This window comes from Phyllobates terribilis, unplaced genomic scaffold, assembly GCF_046119375.1.
Source record: "Phyllobates terribilis strain yellow unplaced genomic scaffold, ASM4611937v1 Scaffold_5__5_contigs__length_657084704, whole genome shotgun sequence".
Lineage (NCBI taxonomy): Eukaryota > Metazoa > Chordata > Amphibia > Anura > Dendrobatidae > Phyllobates > Phyllobates terribilis.
Window position 1 is genome coordinate 463,627,302 of NW_027362765.1, and position 16,022 is coordinate 463,643,323.

General features: G+C 42.5%; 1 protein-coding gene across 4 annotated transcripts in view; it reads left to right on the top strand.

Annotated features, from left to right (window-relative positions):
* JMJD1C (jumonji domain containing 1C) overlaps positions 1 to 16,022 on the top strand; it is a 244,772-nt gene that overhangs the window by 217,001 nt on the left and 11,749 nt on the right. For all 4 annotated transcript variants that reach the window (XM_073685401.1, XM_073685402.1, XM_073685403.1 and 1 more), the window contains 6 exons: positions 4,045 to 4,246; positions 6,177 to 6,391; positions 9,379 to 9,531; positions 13,993 to 14,082; positions 14,402 to 14,529; positions 15,734 to 15,947. In XM_073685401.1, the coding sequence (XP_073541502.1) occupies positions 4,045 to 4,246; positions 6,177 to 6,391; positions 9,379 to 9,531; positions 13,993 to 14,082; positions 14,402 to 14,529; positions 15,734 to 15,947 (1,002 nt within the window). The remainder of the gene's footprint in view (positions 1 to 4,044; positions 4,247 to 6,176; positions 6,392 to 9,378; positions 9,532 to 13,992; positions 14,083 to 14,401; positions 14,530 to 15,733; positions 15,948 to 16,022) is intronic.

Sequence of the window (16,022 nt, forward strand, 5' to 3'; positions counted from 1 at the left end):
GTGTTAGTCTTAAAGGGCGTGGCCCTACATTCTGACCTCATTAGCACTGATTGGTGTGTCAGGGTGTGCAGAGACACGCTCCCCAACAGGTAACGGCTAGTTGTCAGTTTATTCACAGAGGAACAATACAAAGTTCTAAAACTCTTCTGCAGAATGGTGGTATGGGGCACAGTGTGCACTGCACGTCATTAGAGCGGACAGATCCTCTTATTGGTTGCGTAGGCCATTTTCCAGTGTGTAAGATGACCTGTGAATACTGACGTTTCCGATCCTTTCCTCTCATCCAGTGAATGATGGACACGTGATAGGTCCAGTACAATGAGCACTGTATCCCCTCCACCTCCTGATCTGACATGTTTGAGGCTAATGGAACACCCACCATGTAGTGCACATAATATATTCATTTTTTCCTGTAACCACATTGGAACTGAGTGTTAAATTACCAGATCTTTTCATGTTTGGGGATTTGCAATTAAATCTTAAGTAAAGTCAGGCTGTGACTGAAGTCGCATTCATGATCCCCCCCCATCACTTCATGAGTTAATGATTGCCATATTTTTACAGACCGCTGTAGCAGCGATGCGTGCTCCGGGGTAGGTTTACACTCCTCATGTTAGTCAGTGAGCTGTTTGTCTTTCTGCAGGCTATTTTCTGTGTCTGTGAACTCGACTACTGCTGGAAATATGAGCGACCCACAGCTATTCCTGTTCTGTGGGCAGTCTGATTATATTAAGTCGTAATTAAGATGTCGACATGAAAATTATACAATGAATGAAGGCACAAATACATAAATAACTTGTCAGTAGTATGACTGACTGGTCTGTCCTTTTTAATCTGGCTTGCTTTTGACTGTTTAAAAGAACTAAGTGGGCTGTCAAATGAGGACACTTGTCCATAAGTCCTGTTATGATGTGCATATAGCCCCCCATGTACTGGAATGGGGGGGGAGTCTCAATCCATTTTGGAGTTTTCGGCCCGTCCGTTGGAATGGCCGCCATATTATACTGGGTTTTTCTCCTGTAGAAATGCTAAATTAGCTGTTTAACAGAAGAGACCTGGGGAAAGCAGCAATGCTTTGTAATGGTTGTATACAGACTGTTATCATCAGAGGCAACGTGTGGGAAGTACTTGTTCTTGAAGTACCAGCTCCGTATGGAGTCTTCTGGTGCATTTCAGACGACTATTGTTTTGCTCCATTGCTCCAACTTTAGGTGATCATCAGCCTGTTTACACTGCAGGATTATTAGGAATTAAGCGTTCCTGGGAAAACTCATTCCCAATAATCAAGCATTGTAAATGCCCCTATAGAGCAGTGTGCAAGTTAGCACTCTCACAGAGCTGGTATCTTTAAGGAAAACCGGTACTTCCTGAATGTTGCTTCAAGGCTGTGACCCTCATTCAGCCAGACACTGCTTTAGGTTATGTGCCCACGATGCAGAAATGCTCCAGATTTTTCCTGAGCGTTTCTGCATCTCTCTGGCAGAAAAAACGCATGCGGATTGTACATGCGGATTGTACATGCATTTTTCCTGCCAGGGACAAGCGGAAGGGAAGCGTTCTTCACATGCATTTCCGCATGTGGGTTGTCAAGCGCTTTCCAAGCGATTTTAGAATCGCCTGGAAAGTGCTTGTCAACTTGGTCACACTATATAAATCCATGCAACCCGCATGGATTTATATAGTGTGACTGTAAAAGAATGGTAAAAAAAATATATATATTATACTTGCCTTCTGATGGCCCCCGGTGTCCTTATCCGATCTGTCCTGGCTTACCGGCAGCTCGCGATGGTCTAAAAGGACCTTCCATGATGTCATTTAGTCTTGTGACGGGTCACGCGACCGCTGACGTCGCGTGACCCGTCACATGACTAAATGACGTCATGGCAGGTCCTTTTAGACCATCGTGAGCTGCCTTCAAGCCAGGACAGATCGGATAAGGACACTGGGGGCCATCAGAAGGTAAGTATAATGTATATTTTATTCTTTTTTTTACAGTTACTATTGTACCCGGGTCTGGAGGAGAGTCTCCTCTTCTCCAAACCCGGATACCATCCGCACATTGAACCGCATGATATCCGCATGTGCACATGTAGTGATGTGGATGTCATGCGTTCCAATGCAAGTCAATGGCCGCGAAAACGCCGCAATTCCGAAAAATAATTGGTAGTGCTGCGGATTTTTCCACAATGATAATCTGCAGCCGAAATTTCCGCAGCATGTGCACAGCACATGGGGATTATCATTGGGGAACATGGCAGACCTTCTACCAAGCGTTTAAGCATTTTTGCAGCAGAATTGCCGCTGAGGAAACGCTTAAACGCATCGTGGGCACACAGCCTTACACTGCTGACAGCAAATATGTGATAGATGTTGGGAAAAATCAGTGTATTTACCCCATCTGTGTTAAAGCAAGGTCTGACTTTCTGACTGCGATGGACTCTTATTTCAACAATCATTTGGTGACAAAGTACAGGCGCTCGGTGCTCCATGTTGGGGTCAATCATCTATATACACCTTCCCACCTGCTTGGTTTCCATCTATCTCTGCTCTTCTCTGGCTTTTTGAAACCAGAGCTGCCAATCAAAGAAGGGGGGGGGGGGGTGGAGATGGATGGAAAATAAGCAGTTGGTAAGGGGTATGTAAACGATTGGCCTCACTGTGAAGCACCGAGCGCCTATACTTTGTTTGAACAGTCATTCTGTGCTGACCGTCCCTTTAAGGCAACGTGGGGGGAGGACTGTTTTTTTTCTTAAAGAGAACAGTGCAATGAATCAGCTAATTTGCATACTTTTCTCCCATGGAGCCTTGCCTGTAAGACTTCATATTGAGCTGGTCTCTTTAAGGAAAGCACAACGCCTCTGAAGCAATGTGGGAAGCCTGCCAGACTCTGCCCTGCACTGATGAGAGGCAACATGATCCTTCTTAGACCTCTTAAAAAAAGGCATTAAAATGGATCTGATAAAAATGTGTCAGATTTCACAGTGCAAACTGCATACATTAATAAAGAGATCTCTTAGACCTGATCTGGCCCGTGTATGTCAGAATGGCTTTATAATCTTTTATGAAAGTTTCTCTGCCTGGTATTAAAATGAACTCTAGCTGGACTTCTCAAATCAAAATGAGCATTTTACGATTATAAAACACAGTTGACATGAATTGTCAAAGTAATTACACCAGCCCCATCAGGTTTAAGAGATCTGTTTAATAGCTTGCATTGTAAAATCTGATGACAGATCCGCTTTGTCATTTCATGGCACTGAAAACATTGTGTTCATTAACTTTTCATAATGAAGGCTACAAAGAAACAATCATATCATTTTTTTTTTTTTAATAATCTTTGGCAAGGTTTACTTTTTTTTTTTTTTACATTACTAACTGTATTAAAAATAATTGAAATGTTACAATTTTCACACTGGCCACTGGGGGCTTTTGTTAGACTCTTAACTTCTTGTTGTATTAGGAAACCACACATGTGCATAGTCACAAGTAACAGGCCCCCCATCCTATCTTTTGTATTGAAGTGTCTAATGAGCGTGTGCAAAGGTTATTGTGAATGGAGGGGGAGCTGTGATTGTGATTGGTGGATCCTGTGTTTTCACTGTGTATAGAGGTGTTACCTGTCATTGTAATCCTGCCTCTGATGATAGGGAGCTTGCTGAAAACTCTTCCTGGAAGGACGAGTCTAAAAATAAACAAACTCAGGCCAGTGTGGAAATTGCAACATTACTATTTTTATGCTATGAAAAAAAAACCAAGATAACATTACCAAGATCTTTTTAAAATACATATAACACAAAAACCTTATTAAAACAATAATTTTCTGCTGATTGCTTCCCTTTTAGCCTGTGAGCTCTAGTGACACCTGGCATAGATTAGATTATTATTGCGCTCTCTGGTTCCTCTGAATTAAGAGTTTTCTTGAATTGTTCTGTTTTCAGTTATTTAAGAAAGTGATGCTATTCTGCTAACCTCCTCATTAGCGCCACGTTGTGCTCATGCCGTCGCCTCGTCTCCTTACTGACACTGGTTGTGATGTGGTTTCAGCTGGCATACCTCGTTCAGTATTAAAGGACTGGCGGAAAGTGAAGAAACTCAAGCAGACCGGGGAATCTTTCCTGCAGGACGACTCTTGCTGTGAGATTGGGCCAAACTTGCAGAAATGCCGGGAATGTCGTCTGATCCGCACCAAGAAAGGAGAAGAGTCTACACACTCTCCAGTTTTCTGCAGATTCTATTATTTCCGCAGGTAATTAGGAGTCTGCGAGTTGTGGGCTTAATTTATTTCATTGCTGTCCATTAAATATTTAGCAGTAGTGTTTGTACTATGTATCACCCCGAGTCATGACTAAATCAGATAAAATGACTTTCCAGTTCCACCTTTGTTTTAAAAGCAAAATAAAAAAAATGGAAGAGCAGCTACGAGACTTTAATGACAATGGCCTGTCTTACCTCAGAATAAAGGGAAGGTTATTTCTATCCCTCCAAACTTAATCTTATATGAGCTCCAATCACCATTAGATGATTGGCTGAAATTGGCGGGTTAGGGCGACTCTTATGTAATATGTATTGGAGCCTTTATTTTGGTGCGGTACAGGAAATTTTAGTCTCTGATCTCCGGTCCATACACATTAGATGAATGTCAGCACAAGACCACTTTTGTCTGGACAAGATGCACCTCTAATGGGACTAGATTGTGCAAGGATTGGGACAATGTCAAGAAAAAGGGGGAATGGAAAGTTGGACTTCTGCATGGTGATTTTTTTTATTAATGTTTCTGCAGGAGGTTTTTTTTTTTTTTTACATTCTTCCAAATAATAACACGTGGACGCCTGGCGGAGTTGAGCAAATATTTCTATAGGGAATTGGGATGAATATCTGTCGGTCATCTGAGTGTTCAGCCGATGGCCATCTAGTAGAGATGATCGGTTCGCTTTGCACAACCCTGGTCCAGGTCATTGCTCTTTTCTGAGTTTCCTGGTTCCCCAGCACGGCTTTTCCTTTGCCGGCCTGGCATGTTATCTTATGAGTGGCACAAAGATGACCTCTCACCAGCCTGGCTAATCATAAGCCCAAGCCTGGGACCCAGGACCGAAGACCAGATTGTGCAAAGCATCTCTACTATCTAGGATTTATAGCCGACTTTAATATGTGCTTTTGCACCTAATGACTGCCTTATTTTTGGGTGAAAATGACTTTTATCCTCTTGTTAATCTGCCCTGGCAGGCATATCACAGTAATGGCGCTGTCAGACGGCCATATGAATCGAAACGAGATTGGATCGCAATGCACGGACTGGCTGACGGCTCTCTCAACAGCTGCATAGAAACACATGAAACTGTCACGGTTGGAGTTGGGAGAGCCGCCGGCCAGTCTGTGCATTGCGATCCAATCTCGGTCTGATTGTGCCTTAATGCATGATGTTCCCTGAACAATCCTGAATAAATGGGTCCTTTCCAGGACGGAAACCATGTAAGATACCATCACTTCATAAAAACCATGCAGCAGCTCTGTGGCCTGGAGGCAGGTGCTGCAAGACTATTAATAGTGCATAGGGGGCTTCATTTGTAAATCGGCAGAAATAAAGGATTATGACTTTTTTTTTCTCTTTTCTGATACAGGCTAACTAAATTGCCAGTTTTTAGGATTTAGGAGCCAACTGGTCATCTGTGCAGGTCACCGGACAGTCTTCCAAGCACAGTGTAGATACATGGTCCTCATTTGTATGACTGTCTATAAATGATGGCTTTGAGTGCTGCAGTGAATGGAAAACTCTCGCAGTGTACTCCAAGGGTCTCGTTTACTAAATTGCCTTCAGATGTCATTAAATCCATACAACAAACCATTGGGAACATGCAAATGCCAAGAATTGTGTGTTCCTTACAATTACTGCAGAATAACATGTCCTGTTCCCTGGAATAAGGGCCGATGGCCGCTGGCTTCATCTATGTAGTAATGTGCTAGATCTGCCCAGAAAAGCCTGTTTTGGTTTAAAGAATAAAAAAAGAATCCGGCGATTTGTGGTTTAGAAGTGATAAAGCAGACTGTTCTGGATTTCTATCTTTATTGCCTGAGCATCTAGTACATGATGAAAAGTTCAGACAGAGATGGATGGCCGGCGCTCGCACAGGGCACAGCGCTCCTGGCACTGTAACAATTATTTTTCTGCTGTGTTTCAGGTTATCTTTCAGTAAGAATGGTGTTGTTAGAATAGATGGATTCTCTACCCCTGACCAGTACGATGATGAAGCGCTGAGTTTATGGACGCACGAAAACTATGAAGATGATGAATTGGACCTCGAATCCATTAAGTATATCTTGGGTTACATCGGAGATAAATTCTGTCAGATGGTGACGTCTGAGAAAGCTGCCATGTCTTGGGTGAAGAAGGATGGTACGTGCCGCCTCGCACTGTGTCTGTATCCACTGGCATGTTTTTATGTACAGTGGGATTCTCCCATCCAGATTACACACTATGTCCCTGTAAATGCCGTGTGTGGGAACTGTCTGCAGCCAGGCAAATGCATTCATTAAGTAGGTCGGGAAGATGAATGGCAGCTGCAAGGTTTACTAACACAGGGCAGCAAATTCAATCATGTTTCTGGAAGAGCTAGGGGGTAATATTGTGGCCATTAGTCATAATAATTTTATCGTGCCGAGACGTTTCTACTACCCAGACCGAGATCCAAGGGGTAATGTTTCTCCTTTTGGAGAGTGACATGTCAAGCCTGGCATGCCAAGATGAGCAGACTATTAAGCCTTGCAATGTTCCTCTGGGAAATTATGCAAATTTTCTCTTCATAGAGGACGAGGACTAGAACTTTAGTGCCACCTATTAGAAGTAGCAATCCTAAAAGTCAATATCGACCCTTTAACTAGCCTTGCCACATGACTTGGGGTAAAAGCCAAGCCAGAGTCTCAATTTGCAGACACTGTTTCGGGGTACTGCCCCTCGTCAGTGCAAAGTGTGAGATCTTTTTTGGCTGGGTGAGAGGCGTCAGACCCGGATCCAAGGGGTAACGTTTCACCTTGCAGAGAGTTACAGATCAAGCCTTGCATGCCAAGGTGAGCAGACTATTAAGCCTTGCAATGCTCCTCTGGGAAATGTGCAAATTGTGTCTTCAGAGAGGAAGAGAACTAGAACTCTAGTGCCACCTATAGGAAGTAGCAATCCTAAAAGTCAATAGTGACCCTTTAACTAGCCTTTGCTAACATTTGCTCAAATGATAGGACGACTATCCTTTTTTTTTTGTTGTTATTTTTCTAATCTGTTAGCGTGAATTACCCAGTTGTATTTAATACGCCCTCTAGATATGAAAATTATAATCTTACTTACTGAATGTTTCTATGAAGGATTTCGCTCCCGCTTCCTATAAAAGATACAAGATTGTATCCGGCAATATAAATCTAATAAATGGCCTGTCTCCCCCAAATCTTTACCTTAAGAAAAAACAAAGTGGACGATGAGGAACAATAAAATGCCATGAATAATTGATAGTAATATTTGAACATGGAGATATTGTTTCCTTTTATTAAAGAGTTTGTCTGAATATTAGGAAAGATCAGTAGGGGAGAGCAGAACTGATGGCGAGTGCTTTTCGGTATCTTTTCAGTCTTTATTACTTTAACAGTAAAAATAAAGTAGACTAGCAAAGATTACCAGATTAATGGGGTTAGTCTGACATCAAAGAAGAGTTTCTGGATGGAAGAAGGCATCGGCTCTGTTCACACCTGTATCTGAGGCACAGTTGCATTTGACAGAGGCAGTGGCACGCAGCCCAGACATCTCGGCATCCCTTTAGAAGTGATCCGGGTTTGTCCAGTCTTGTCGGTGTCTTGACTCTACTTCATGGTTTCCTTGATAAACATAAACCACAAAGCAGATGTGGACAGATGACCTTTGCTGTAAGAAGAAAACTGTTAAATCACTGAGGCCCTTCATGAGGATATTTTCCCTTCTGATTTTGGCCTTATGCAGATGGTGGTTTTATGGTTCAGTAATCCTCTGGGTTGTAATAGGACACCTATAAACTTCTGGGGGGCCCAGTGTACCGCTGCACACATCCACCATACGTTCTTCACAACAAGTTAAGGCTGGGGCTACTCTAACGTGTCACACCATAGAAATTCTCCAGAAACATTTGTGCTGGTTGGCGACTATATTAGAGCTAAAAATTGCTGTAAAAAAAAACAAAAAAAACAGCCAAATTGTAGAAAAGCTGCGTGCAGGTCCCAGACACAGTTGGAAACATTTCCGACTCACAGGTTGCAACGCAAGAGCATAATAAATTGATAATGTTCTCAATGCCACGTGACCATTCACCGTGTAGCCCCAGTCTTGAATCAGATGCAACATTGCAGAGAGAGTCTACCATAGAAGAAATGAATATAATTACACAAGGAGGACTCCATGTGCGGCCTTACAGCCTCCTGCCATGTATAGGAAGACTAACATTATGGGGAATATTCCTTCCAATCAGTGAGGGTAATAAACGTTGGAAGGTCCTTCTTCTTTAGTGTAGCTTTTTCTGATGGCGTACCTGTCACTGGCTGCTGCGGAACTGCCTCCGTTAAGTTCTCTGGCAAACACAAGACACCAGAGTTGCCTTTTAATAGCAAATAATACTTCTTGTCTCATTGCTGAATTAACTGATGCAAGTATATTAATAGTTCTATATTGTCTCAAGTTTACAAGGGGGTAAAATTGCAAAATGCTTGGAAAATAATCAACTTTGCAAAGTACCATTCTCTTAGGTTACCTAAGCGAGGAGTGTGCGGCACGAGCTGGCTGTATGTTTTACAGCCTGTAATGCCGCTCTTGAGCTGGCCGGGTTGCTTAATCCGGACAGCTTCAGTCCCTCTGTGCTTCTCCCATGCTATGATGGCAACATTGCCTCTGCTGGCATCTTGAGAGGGAGCACAGTTTGGACCACTTGCTTGATTGTCAGTCTTTCGGCTCTCAATGCTCCCACAGAAAAGCAAGAAGACGAGCCGGGAGCTCCTGAAGTTTCTTCTTGAAACAACCCCTTTTAAGAAGTTTCATTGACAGTTCACGAATATCTTTCCCTGTATATTGTGAAGCCAATTGTCCCCCAATCTCTTGGTGCATTACTAATCAGAGAAATGGCTGCAAATTATTCTAGAAATTGGAGGCACAGACCATGCAGAGCTTGTCCTTGGGCTGTAGAAAATAAGAGGCCAATCTGACATTATGGTGTTACCCATGTTTGGATCCCATGAGGCACATTCTGTGCAGCCCTATAGGTTTCATGCATATTTTTCATCTATCAACCAAGGTCATTGACCAAAAAAAATAGTCCATAAAGCAAATGTTTGTACAGAGCAGATGTTCATGTTTTTCTAAATCATTCTGCCTTTCAGCAAAAATAGCCTGGAAGCGAGCGGTGCGCGGAGTCCGCGAGATGTGTGATGCCTGTGAAGCCACCTTGTTCAACGTTCACTGGGTCTGCCAGAAATGTGGATTTGTGGTCTGTCTGGACTGTTACAAGGCGAAGGAAAGGAAAAGTTCTCGAGGTTAGTTCGCATGAAGCGCTCCATTCTGTGCAGTGTTTTCCCTGCAGAAACGCTTAGGAAGCAGCTCACTGCTTCTGTAGGGAGTGAATTACTATTTTTGTGCTGGAGAAACCCCCCTTGTGTCAAGTACAGCAAGACATTTCAGAACTTCCTATTTTTTTTCCCCCAATATTTTGGGAGAAATTTCTGATCAACTCTTCTTTCATGGCTTTAAGTAGGAAAAGCTGAAGGGTCTGAGGCGCAGACAACAAAGTGCAAATCAGTGCCTGGTTTTATGGCCCAATCTCACATTGATATTGGTTTCTGTTATAGCACGTTCTTGATGAAGAATTGGGGATTAAATAAGAGTTTTACGATCACTTCAAGGGGTGGGTGCGAGTATATGGAGTGGGCTCAGGAACTGATCCCGCTTCCCACAGGGCAAATGCCGGCTGAGCTATTCAAGAAACAAGCATCAAACAGTGTTTCACCCTAATTTTAATATTTTTCCTATTTTCCTGTACTGTCCTTAATTTGGAAAAGTGAATGTTGTCATTCAAAACTATATACAGCTTGTCCAACAAAAACCAAGGCATATGTGGATAGGAAAATAAAGTTATGGCTCTTAAAAGAAGGGAGGAAAAATCAAAAGCGTAAAAACAAAAACTAGTTGCCTCCTCAAGGGGTCAAAGTTATGATTGCTGGGGCTCCGACCACTTTGACCCCACTGTTCACATGAATAGAGCCCCACTTAATTGGAGCAATGACTGATCATTCACACCATTATTTATTTTACATTAGTCTCCTGGAGGGTCACAGGCGCTTTAAAGGGAAATAATTAATACATATAATTCAGACAATAGGTCATTTTCTGATTTTTTTTTTAATTTATTTATTTTTATTTTATTTTTTACATTTTTATTTAACAATTTCTGAAAGACTAAGAAATGTGCTTATATATATATATACACACATACTGTCTCACATATAATAATAAAAAAATATATATATGTCCCTGGGGCCAGAGTGAAGAGTAATAAAATGGTAAAAGAAACATTGCCAGCACTTCTGGCCCCTGGGACATTTTTAGACTCTTATTTCCTGACCTTTCAGGAAGTTTCCAGCAGGCTCCTCATCAGAGGCAGGACTGCAATGACAGGTACCATCTCTGCTCCCCCTTTGCACACATGCCTTAGATGCCTTGATAAAAAAGAGAGATGAAAATAGCAAGATTTCTGTTTCTTATTTGTAAAGGGAACCTGACAGCGGACACACAGGCAGCACGTGTAAGGCACTGGCTGTATGATGTCACCTGTGTACACAGCAGTGTTTCAAAGAAAAACCTACTTTAAAAGCCGCTGAGGACCAAGGCTCATGGTTGACCAATCGGAAAGGCCAGTCCCTGGTGACTTCTCCCCACCTGCTCCCCTTGAGTGACGGGTCTCTCCGCTATACACCCACACAGGGAGAAACCAGTCACTTTCCGAGTCAAATATACCTAGCTGAATTCATGCAGCCAGTGTTTGATACATGCAGCCCGCACATATATTTATTATCTTTTTTTTAATTTCCAGAAGCTACTTCTTTTTCTTTTTTGTTACTTGGACTGTCTCTTCTCCTACAGCAGCTCATCCCGTTAATGTGGATGTCAGACATAGTCTCTGGTCAAGTGTATAAACAATAAGACCCTTTACCCCTTTTAAAATGTTTCTGATAATCATTCTAGATGTTTTCCTTTTTCCGCGTTCACAGGAGCTATAAATACATGGTCATTAGTGCCTCTGCCCGTACGCACAACCTCCAGCGCCTCAGTGCCGACCTACTGTCCTCATGTCATTAATGTACAGTGAATAGATATGATTGGATACGTTGATCAGACAGTTTCATTAATAAATCATTCTGAGTTTTTATAGGGTCGGGGGTTTTAATCAAATTAAAACATGAATCCATACTATGATAAATAGGATTGATTAAATCCCTGTAAATTTAATGACCTACGAATTCTGTCAGAATGATGGTAAAAATGGGTAAATCGCTTCCCTTGCTCCGAGCAGCAGTGTAAATTACCTGTCAAAATGCTATGATTTAGAGAAGACCTCACAGGACAGGGTGTATCGCTGTAAATAACTTTGTAAGGATGTTCATTGATCCAAGGGCACCGTGTCCACAGAGTCAGCCTGTGATGTTGGAAAGTGCCAAATTGATCGAAAAATTCCTAAAAATAATCTCGTAATATTCAAGGTAACAAGTCTTCGTAAGAGTAAGGCCAAATGGAGCTCCCGTGGTATGCCCGCAACCAAGCAATTGTCTACTGCAGGTTTTTAATTGCTTGTTAAACTGCCTCTTCATTTAGAAGGCAAACAGATTTTTTCTTCTGATAAATCAAGTGATGGTTTAAAAAGAAAAAGAGTACTGCAGATTACAGCCGTAGTTTGTGCTGCGACTCGACTGCTACAGTTGGCCTTACCATAAAGTTGGCCATAGAGGACCAGATGTCCTAATAATACTTAGGTATATGTACAGGTGCATCTCACTAAATTAGAATGTCATCAAAAGGTTAATTTATTTCAGTTCTTCAATACAAACATTGAAACTTGTATATAGAGTCATTACAAACAGAGTGATCTGCTTCAAGTGTTTATTTCTGTTAATGTTGATGATTATGGCTTACAGCCAATATAAACGCTGAAGTAATTATCTCAGTAAATTAGAATACTTTATAACAGCTTGAAAAATGATTTTAAAATCTGAAATCTTGGCCTACTGAAATGTATGTTCAGTAAATGCACTCAATACTTGGTCGGGGCTCCTTTTGCATCAATTACTTCATCAATCAATCAATTTCCATCTCCAAAAAGCTTGTCGGCAGAGGGAAGCATGAAGAGCTCTAAAATGTCCTGGTAGATGGCTGCGCTGAGTTTGGTCTTGATAAAACACAGTGGACCTACACCAGCAGATGACATGGCTCCCCAAACCATCACTGATTGTGGAAACTTCACACTAGACCTCAAGCAGCTTGGATTGTGGCCTCTCCACTCTTCCTCCAGACTCTGGGACCTTGATTTCCAAATGAAAACTGAAACTTTGGGACCTTGTGGAGTGTGTCAATGACTGCCTTCTGGACATCTATCAAGTCAGCTGTCTTCCCCATTTTGTGTTTTCATTGGCTGTAAGCCATGATCAATATTAACAGAAATAAACACTTGAAATAGATCACTCTGTGTGTAATGACTCTATATAATGAGTTTCACTCTTTTTATTGAAGAACTGAAATAAATTAACGTTTTGATGATGATCTAATTTAGTGAGATGCACCTGTATGTACTTTAGGAGTTTTCCAACTTTATGAAATGGTTTCAGCTGACCGTATATAAATGTGTCATACTCGTGTATCGATCCCAGGATGCTCCTCTGCCCAGACCCCCTCTCACTTGGATCCAGTGATGTCATGTTAATATGATACTACTGCTGTGACCTCAGTGGTGTCTACTTCTCATGCCATGAATGGAAACTCGTAAAATATGATTGGTTGGGGACTAGGGAAGGTCTGCAGGGGACTGATAGGATGAGTATTGCTACTTTTATTTTATACCATAGTCGGGTAATTGAAGGCTTCATGGTGCTGGAAAACCCCTTTAAGGCTATGTTCCCACATGTTTTTTATTTTTTTTTTTCAGTCAGAAATCTGCAGCAAAACTGATCTCTGGCAGGAAATAAGCTGCGTCAAATCTGCAGGTTTTACTGCGTATTTTGATGCGTTTTTTCAGCGTCTTTTCTTCCTCTGTCCTTCTGTCTCTATTTATGCAGGTACATAAACTTCTGTGAAAAAAAATAACCCCATTCTATTTTGGCCAAAAAAAGCTGAAAAAATTCACCTGCGTTTTTTCAGCTTTTTTTTTTCACCACCCATTACTACTTATGGGTGAAAAAGCGTTGAAATAAGTGACTTGCTCTATTTTCCAAAAAAACAACCAAAGCACAAAATCCTGAACAAAAAAAACCATGATGTGTGACCAAAGAATTCTGGTTTCTCATAGACTTTGCTGGTACTGCAAAATGCAGCTGAAAATTTGCATAAAAATCTGCTGCAAAACACAACGTGTGGGAGCATAGCCTAAGGGTGTTGGGATTTTTGGATATTTTAAAGAGTTTTTTTATGAAAAAAATGGCTGTTCAAGCCGAGCACAATCTCTCGGTGCACCCTTGGCGTGCAGAGCAGCTCAGTGCATCTTCCCACCTTCATGTTTTCCATCTTTCGCCGCCCTCTTCTTCCTTGATTGACAGCTCTGGTTTTACTGGATACAGAGGATGGTGGAGATTGATGGAAAACAAGTAGTTGGTGAGGTGCACTGAACTGCTCGGCCATGTCAAGGGTGCACGGAGCGCCTCTGCTTTGTTTGAACGATCATTTTGTGATGACAGGTTCTGATTCATCTTTGTGTGCATTTTAGAGACTCACAATTACTTGTTGTGTATTTCCAGATAAAGAGTTGTACACCTGGTTGAAATGTGTAAAAGGACAGCCGCATGATTACAAGCACCTAATGCCTACACAGATTATCCCCAGCTCGGGTAAGTGTCTCCCTACCCCCACTGCCCCAACTCTGATATCTGGTAACCTCTTATCTGTGTAATATTAAATGAAATAGTAGTACTAATATGAAGACTGTTTTGCACTTTTGTGATCCCTGCACAGACCGATGTATATGGAGTGGCTACGGGGCTCCTGGCACAAACTTGGCCTCATATATGTTTAGGAGGCTGTTGAGTTTGGGTCCGGAGACCTGCAGCCAATCTTTACATAACGGTCCATACTCCAGCCATGAAACCGGCATTATACGATTTCTTGTTATTTAAGTCATCAGGTCTTAAATTTTTTTTTTTTTTTCAGTTCTGACCGATCTCCTTGAGGCAATGCACATCCTTCGAGACAAATTTGGGGTTAAATCACACTGCCAGTGCACCGGTAAACATGGCTCACAAAACGCCAAGTTCCCAGCAATGAACGGAGTGTCACAGGTGAGGCCACAGTCTTCATCGCTCAAAGCTTCGTAATAAGAGTGCTAATGAGCTGGCACAAGCCTAATGTTCACCTGTGCTCAGCCCCAGCCAAACATCTACCCCATATTCTCTGCAGCACAGCATTTACCCCCGTTCACCCAGTCTATGCTTCCAGGGCATGTAGTTATTGGTAAAGACTCTAATATAATGCACAACACTTGTATATTACAGTCCATGTATATTATCAGCTTCCTCAATGTGAAACCGAAGATCGGTATAATGAATGTTCTGCGGTGAACAGTAGGCTTTACAGTCCGTCAGTCAGTAGGGGATTCTTTATCAGCATCTTTGAGTCTGACTGGGTGTGGATCACGGTTAATTGGGTACAGAAAATCAAAACTGGGAAGGTTTGTCGACTTCCCAATGCCTGTAGAATGGCACAGGCTGAATTAATAGGAAACACTGGTTCAGATTGTAGATTACTGGCTAATAAATGTATAATAAGCCATCCTTCAGAACATGGCGACCTACATGGTTACTAGTGACCGTTTGGCAAGCAGATCTATCATCCTTATCCATCTTATTCCTCTGAACTAGTGGTCCCCAACCTTTCTTACCTTGAGCCACATACTTCTGATAGAGGGTCGCAAGCTCTATCCAGCCACCTCCCCATCCCCTCAGCCCACCAAGTAGAAACATCCAGCCCCTGCTCTCCCTCTTCACCAAAGATGTGACACCCAGAGCCCCCATTACCGGTATAATGACCGCCTGAGCTTCCCCTTAAAAATCACACAGAGGGTTTATACCTAGATGCAGGGGTTCCCACCTTACCTAGCTTTTTGGTATGCTGGCATCAGGCATTCCTACCACACTATGGCATCCAGCTTCTGGCTCCTCCGCTAGCAGTATCCTCCTATACCAAGGCCAGTATATGTTCATCTAGATCTGCTCCTCTGTGCGGGGCCACTCACAAAAGTCCCCATCTGCAAATCTGCGGTTTGCTAGACCTGATACTAATGCCATGAGCCGCACATCAAGGGGTCCGCGAGCCACAAGTTGGAGATCCCTGATCTCCACAGATTAATTTGCCTTCTGGACACGTTCCAATAAAAGACTTTCTGTACTAGGACTTCCAGCACTTCCAGACCCAGTGCCAGGGAGGCAAGGTGGTAAATGGAGGTTATTTTATGTCACTGATTAATGATTTTATTTAATATTTTAGGTTTTGCAAAATGTCCTCAATCACAGTAACAAGATATCTCTAAGCTTCCCGGAGTCGCAGCAGCACAGCCCTTGTCAGAAGCCCGAAACCAACGGTAATGCCAGCCCGGGGAGCGACACGAGTACAGACAGCAAGCTGGCATCCCCAGAATCCCAGTCCTCACTGCACTGGCTGGCAGATCTGGCCGAACAGAAGGCGAGAGAAGAAAAGAAAGGTAATGTTCATGTATCCCAGTAACCATTCACACTCTGGTACAGGTAATGTCTCAGCCGTACAATGGTGTGGGGTT